Source organism: Leptosomus discolor, chromosome 9, assembly GCF_034619465.1.
Source record: "Leptosomus discolor isolate bLepDis1 chromosome 9, bLepDis1.hap2, whole genome shotgun sequence".
Classification (NCBI taxonomy): domain Eukaryota; kingdom Metazoa; phylum Chordata; class Aves; order Leptosomiformes; family Leptosomidae; genus Leptosomus; species Leptosomus discolor.
The window spans coordinates 40,878,791-40,886,314 of record NC_141399.1 but is presented as its reverse complement, the minus strand read 5'-3'; the positions used below and the strand labels follow the sequence as shown (position 1 = coordinate 40,886,314).

Here is a 7,524-nt window from a genome sequence, read left to right as displayed (position 1 = left end):
TACTGTCACGGCAAAACAGACTTGACTTGGGGAAATTAATTTTAATTTATTACCAATCAAATCAGAGTAGGGCAATAAGAAATCAAACCAAATCTTAAAACATGTTCCCTCCACCCCTCCCTTCTTCCCAGGCTCAGCTCCACTCCTGATTTCTCGACCTGCTCCCTGTGCAGCAGCACAGCAGCACAGGGGAATGGGGGTTGCGGTCAGTTCATCACACGTCGTCTCTGCTGCCCCTTCCTCCTCAGGGGGAGGACTCCTCACACTCCTGCCCTGCTCCAGCGTGGGGTCCCTCCCATGGGAGACGCTCCTCCACAAACCTCTGCAACGTGAGTCCTTCCCACACACTTCAGTTCTTCACAAACTGCTCCAGCACGGGTCCCTTCCATGGGGTGCACTCCTGCAGGAACAGACTGCTCCAGCGTGGGTCTCCATTGCTGGGATGGGGTGGGGTTCAACAAACTGCTCCACCATGGACCTCCACAGGCTGCAGGTGGATATTTGCTCAACCATGGACCTCCATGGGCTGCAAGGGCACAGCCTGCCTCGCCATGGTCTCCACCACAGGCTGCAAGGGAATCTGCTCTGGTGCCTGGAGCACCTTGTCCCCCTGCCTCCTTCTTCACTGACCTTGGTGTCTGCAGAGCTGTTGCTCTCACATCTTCGCACTCCTCTCTTCGGCTGCTGTTGTGCAGCAGTTTTCCCTCCTTCTTAAATTCGTCATCACAGAGGCGCTACCACCATCGCTGATGGGCTCGGCCTTGGCCAGCGGCGGGTCTGTCTTGCAGCCGGCTGGCATTGCCTCTGTCGGACATGGGGGAAGCTTCTGGCAGCTTCTCACAGAAGCCACCCCTGTAACCCCCCCGCTACCAAAACCTTGCCACACAAACCCATTGCAGCACAGTAGGATTTGAACTCTAAAAGAATTACAATGGACATTAAACAATTAAAAAATGGCCATGAGAATTAGCTTTGACATTAATAGCGACATCAGATACATGAAAGGAAACACTCAAACCTAAAGAGACCACAACAAAGCCCTTGAAATACCATAAATGTTAGTACTGGTAAGGCACAACAGGAGTCACAGTAGGGTATCTACTCCACATACGCTCTACATCGTATGGCTGCAGTTTCTGTTCTCTGAGCTCCCTAGCCGTGGTGTAATTCCACTGCTTGACTGTTTTCTTGCACCATTTACCTGAGTGGTTGCTTCAACTTTTATGTTGCACAGGCAACGGAAAGCCCAGTACGTGGCTGTTAACTATGCAGAGACTCACGCGTTGCCCCTTTTCTCAAGAAGAACATTGTGGATCAAAGCATTATCTGCAAAGGTCTTACAATGGATGGATTAACGTTCAGCTCATTACCCCCAATTGCTGAGACATTATAGTGCCTATACTTATTGCACAGGTAAAACTTTTCAGATTTTTGTAGCTAAACAATTATAATAGGCAATTATTTCCCTGTTATACCTAGAAAGTTAACTTAGTGTCTAGAGATTCTGGTACGTGAGACATAAAATAGATATTGCACAAGACCCAGCTAGTAAAGCATGACAGCTATGTTTCCATTTATTCTCCACTATAAACGAAATAATAAAAAAAAGCTACTGAACAGTGCTATAGCTGATCTATTTGTTGCAAGCTGTGCTATACGTGAGCAGTATTAAAAAGCTTATTCAAAACCTGTTCAGCACAAGTGCTCGTTCACTGGATCTGTGTTGCAGGGTAGGTTTTTATTAAAAGGCAGTATTTGTTCTACCACGTACAGCTCATAGACTGGGGAACAGGAAGCCAATAAGCCAATGTACAAACTAAATCTGTATTTCAGATACTGCGAGACTTCTCCAGTTTGCTGGCAGCAACCCAACAACGGGCTTCTGGATGAGAAAAGTGAACGTTTCGGAAACAAAATGTAAAAGTTGATTTCCAGCAGTGTGACATGGTGCATATGCTTGTGCATACCCGGGACCAGGGTGGAGATGAGAGGAATGAGACCTGGGAACACATTCCTCAAGCCACTGGGCATGGATAATCGATTTTGGGTCTCATTTATGGTTAAGTTTTACCACGGCCAAACGCAGCACCAAAACCATTCCAAGCCCTATATTAAGCAAAACACTTCCTAAAAAGGCTCAACTAATACAACAAACTGGAAAACTCAACAAAACAACCTCATGCACAACAGCTTAACAGCAATCAGCAGCATTAGGGAAGTTCTATGCATTGCCAGAACCTTAGGAAAAATGTTTTATCTACCGACTACAAAGCTTGCTAATAACAGCACAGCACTGAAATGAAATTCAGGTTATCCTACGACACAAAAATCTCACCATGGTTTCACAACAGAAAGTTTCTACACACAACCAAGGGAAAAAAACCACAATCAACATATCGTATCATTTCACAGTGTACAAGTTAATGTTTACGAAGAGAAGCAAATCTTCCATGTGCTCACTCTTGTGTTCTGCTTGATAAAGGACAACATTTGCAGATGGCTACAGCTTGTTTTCTCTTGCTTGTTCCCTACTAGCCATCAGAGTGGCTTATAGCTGTTACTGATACTACTTTATACACAGGAAATCCAACTACATCCTTGAGCAATTATCCAGGAGATTACATTTATGTAAAGACATACAAAAAAATATGCTATGCCATTTCCTTTGCATCATCAAGATTAACTGTAGAAGACTGGAAAGATGAGCAACACAGTAATACGACAATTCCTCCCAAAGGGAAATTAAAAATTGAATTTTACACAATAATAAAAAATTAAATTAGAAAACACAAAAAAGCTTTGTATTTCACATTAGAAAGACTCCACCTGAGTTTCTAACCAATTCTATTTTTGAAAATACTTCTAAACTCAGAAATATATTATTTATGTGGGAAGTGGTGAAAGAATCCCTTGTTTTGCTTTGCTTGTGCACGCAGCTTTTGCTTTACCCATTCAACTGCCTTTATCTCAACCCACAAGTTTTCTCGCTTTTACCCTCCCGATTCTCTCCCCCATCCCACCGTGGGAAGGGAGGGAGCAGGCAGGCAGCTGTGTGGGGCTTAGTTGCTGGCTGGGATTAAACCACAACACCCATAAATCAGGAAATATCCACGGCACACTGCAATTCCATCTTTTCCACTGTAGCTGGATAGTGAGTGACGTAGCTTTTTTAACTAGCAATTTAATTACTCAAAAATGCAATGCTTGCTTCATGCCAATATTATTTTCAGAGGAAGCCACAAAAATACTAGGAATGGCATATATAGCTACAGGATTTTTTAAAAAAATACATAATTATTTCATTCTAATTCCAGGTGAAGACCTCCTCAGCTCAACCTAGTAGTTGAGTAGAGGCTAAAGAACAACTTCCATCAGCGTTAGAGAAAACACTGGTACACATTCAAAACGAGCACAAGTCTTATTCTAACCAGAGGTGAGGCATTAGCCTCATCTTTGTACATGTGTATTATACATTTGGAAGAACGCTTTTCCTTCAGCTCACAAAAATTTGATTTACAGTCTGTAGGCATCAGATGACGATGATCTTCGTTCTAGTCCTGTTTGCCTTCCCGCCACTGCCGGGAACCCTCATTCCACGCTACATATACGAAGAGCGCAAGTACCACATGAACAGTAACTACAGCAACTATGGCAGCATAAAAATAGCTGTCTCTGTCGGACATTCCTAAGGTACCTGAGAAAATAAAGAAAGAATATTAGTTATTCAGAACACTGAAATGGCAAATCACAATTCTTCCTAAAGACCGAAGTCACATTTATTCCTGTATCAAAAGGCTGAGCTCAGAAAGATTCCCAGGAAAAAATTCACCATGATAATTGCAGACTGTGAAACTGTTTCTGGAACAAAGCAACACTGCAATTATTCAATATTTAAGATAAAATACCCTGGTTTTGAAGTCAACAGCTTAGAGTTCTATAACATTCACTTATTCCATTACTATCTTCCAGCACCAAATTCTTTGTAAGTGTAACCGTCTTTGTGGGGCAGGAAAGTGGTGGGGATAATAATATAATTTATTTGCCACTATAACAGGATAAAATGGTAGAACAACAACTAAATTTAGAGGACTTCTACCTTCTATATTTAGACCATAAAATGGTAATTCCTCACCAGTTAAGATACATGAATGCATCTCACATGAAATAAGCCTTCAAATACCAGAAGACCAAACACTAAAATATAATTTTTCTTAATTCATTTAAAAGAAACAAAACCAAAAAAACGATAAAATACACCAAAATATCATCCTCCAAACAGAACCCAATCCTATCAGTGCTGACAGACTTTGCCATTAACTGACACAGCAAAGTTAAGGCTCAGCTTGCTACCCCTCAGGTAAAAAAAAACATCAAAAAAACATGCTAAAAAGGATCTTGAAAGTTACTTAACAAGCTTTCCGCTTCATCCTGCAGAACTACATCCAGCAGTACCCACCAAAGGAGAATCATCTTGGATCAACTCAATTATACATTCACAAACTGCTTTTAAAAGCAGCTGCTTTCTCCTTCCCTCCTCCCCGCTTTTGAAGGAGATACTACTGCAGGAGAAAAGTAGCAAGTTATTAAAGTCTTGCAGAATCAAGAACATGGCTAGTTGTCAGCAGTTTGGACAGAACTGCTCCAAACAAACAGCTAAAATATCTTAAAATCTCTCTTTTCTTTTTATTTTTAAAATTAAAAGAAAGCTCTACAAGCAACTACATTAAATATCTGAAACCAGGTACACAACTTAACTGGTTTACGCTTACAAACGTGGGTATGTTTTAAAAAGAAAGCACAAACCCAGCAAACAACACTGTTCTGCCTTGAATACACAATTAGTTTGCAACACCTGCAGGAAACATATCCCTGATGATTCTGATTAAAGTCTACTGCAGGGTGGTGTTAGATACCCTTTAGGCAAGGGGAATGATGCACCTGTACAAATCATTGTAAAACAGACAGCAAACAGCAGATTGCAGACCACAGTGCAGGGAAAGATGCATCGACCATTCATGTAATTTTCTCTCCTAATCAGACATTACAAGGCCTTTAGTCTACATAAGGAAACATATATTCCAAACAGGACGGAGAACAAAGATGCTACTAGAAAATTGTGCTTCTCCTCTTTTTTGTAATAGTAACGCTAATTGGCAGAAACAGAATTACCTTCAAATATATAAGCCTTTGATGAAAAATACAGCCCAACAGGTAATGTAATCATTAGAGCTGTGAAGAATAGAAGTGTTCTTAAAGTTGATGTTAATGAACCCTCATTTCTGAAATAGACAAGAAAAGTCACACACAGAAGAAAGTCACAATATATACACGCCTGAAATAGGACAAGAACTTGTCCCAAACAGAAGCCAATTACTTTTCAAGAATTGAGTACATATATTTAGAAGCTTTAATGACTTGGAGTATGCATTTGTTGGCTGTAACAAAAATCCCAGTATTTAACACTAGGTAATGATTCTGCCAGCCAAAGCTCGCAAACAAACAAGGTTAAAAACAGTCTTTAGATTTTTGCCTGTTATTGCTCTGCAAACATTAACAATGTAGGGGGTTTACATTAATATTTTTATCAGATGATTATATAATTGTTAAATATCTAATATTAGATACACATGCACTCGTCATATGACAGTATTCTGCATTAAAACTTGCCAAGTTCCCTCTTTCTTTTGAAAAAATAACCACAAGTCTAGGAAAAAGACAGGCTAGGATGCAGAGGGAAGTGCACAGAATGACTTTACAGCTTACTACTGGAAGCGAAGTTCCTTTTTATTAGATGCTGTTCCTCTATTTAAAACAATTTTTCAGTTTCCACTGAGAAAGCTAGAATAACTGTAGCAATAATCAGAACACGGAGCCAATACAGCAAAACATTAGTAACCTTTTTGCTTTCGCAGACCTAAACCTAGAAGACCTTGAGCAAGAGAATCGCAATGAAGGATTATGTACCTGGTAAGGTCTCCCTGAACTGAGTGTGCTAGAACAGGTTTTGTATCTATGAAACACCACATGCAGCTTGTTTTTGTGTGTGCTTCCACCAGTTTTCACTCACTCTGCTTGGCTGACTACATTATTTCATGCTGAAGTAAACACGTAAGCCAAGCAATACCCTTCTGACTTTCAAAGGCTATCAGATTCAATGGCACATGTCCTTCAGGCTTTGAAACACACTCGTAAAAAACAATTCAAGTCGGGGATATGTAATTCTTCAAGCTCCCAGGCACCTCCCCAGCAATTTTTGTATATGTAGTTTCAAAAAGTTTTATCAAGACATATTTGTGTTGCTGTATATTGCTCGAAATCAAATTTTATCCTTGACATTCCTTCAGAAAAATAAGTGGAAGTGGGGAAAAAAAATAAAAATCATCCTCTGACAGTCATCAAAAGACAGTGACATGCAGCCACACGCAGCTTTTACAGCAAAGCCAAGAGGACTTTTTGCTGATCACGTACTGCCATACCTTTAGGCAATATATTAAGTAGCTTTAAAAAAAAAAAGACACGTGGATCCTTTTCCTTCACTAGAGTTTGTCTCAAGGTCTGTCGGAGTGGAAAGCCTAACGCCATTCAAACTTTCCCTATGGAAATTAGAAACTATTCTCTATTTAACACCTACTCATAAGATGACCTCCAGTTTATTACCAAAGTTAAAAACTCCACTGTTGACAAACACTCTTCTTACACTGACACACTTTCATTACTTCCCTGTGCAGCAAAGCCAAATATTCGTGTGTAACTGCAGCCGTAACACAGGGCTTTTAACTGCAGAGCAGCCTCCACGCTCGGGTTTCGGGGCTGCCCAGGGTTACGCTGCGCGGCCAAGGCAAAGCCGGGGCCTCCTCCACCCCCTCTGGCTCCTCCTGGCCCGACCTGTTGCTCCCCGCGTCTCGCCAGCGGCGCGGGACGGGCGGACACTCCACCCCAGGTGTCCCTGGGGGCGACAATCCCTCCCCCACGGCCCCCGGCCGGCGGTACCGGGAGCCATCCCCGCCCGCCGCGGCCTAGCAGACACCCCTTCCCGCGGAGAGGCTGCGGCCCGCCGCCAGGCCCTGCCACCTCGCAGGGGTGCCTGGCCCTCCCGCTGCCAGGCCCTTCCCCTCCCCGGGACCTACTGCCTGAAGTCGGACACGGGGACCGCGTTCAACGCCGCCGGGTCGTAGCGCTCCATCGCCGCCGCCTCCCCTCAGCGCCCCGCTCTACCGAAGCTTCTGGTCTGCCGGAAGCCCGCCGGAGGGGCGGGCGCATGCGCAGGGCGGCAGCGCCGCGCGCCGCCGTCTCCATAGCAACCGCGGGGCAGTCGCGGCCTAGCCGCGGCCCGCCCGCCGGGGCCCGCGGGCGCGGAGGAGTGGCGGGCGGCGGCCACCGGTTGTCGGGCTGCGGCCCGGGCCGCAGCCGTGTGGTCTGCGGTGCTTGGGCGGGGTTGTCTCTGCAGGGTGAGCGACCCCGCGCAGGCTCGGCGCGGGCTTGAAGCGGCAGCGCGAGCTGCGCCGCTTAGGAGTGCTTTCCGTG

The 7,524-nt window shown here is 44.0% G+C and overlaps 1 protein-coding gene across 2 annotated transcripts; it reads right to left on the bottom strand.

Moving 5' to 3' along the window:
* Positions 1-1,549: 1,549 nt before the first annotated feature.
* On the bottom strand, positions 1,550-7,225 carry VMA21 (vacuolar ATPase assembly factor VMA21). Of its 2 annotated transcripts, none has more exons than XM_086469830.1 (3): positions 7,128-7,225; positions 5,170-5,279; positions 1,550-3,694 (listed from the first exon to the last, which is right to left on the bottom strand). In XM_086469830.1, exons 1-3 carry the CDS (start codon positions 7,181-7,183, stop codon positions 3,552-3,554), a joined length of 309 nt encoding a protein of 102 aa, XP_086325956.1. In that variant the 5' UTR covers positions 7,184-7,225; the 3' UTR covers positions 1,550-3,551. The 2 variants fall into 2 exon arrangements, with proteins under 2 accessions (XP_086325956.1, XP_086325957.1); XM_086469831.1 differs by having other exon boundaries at positions 7,131-7,225.
* Positions 7,226-7,524: the final 299 nt, after the last annotated feature.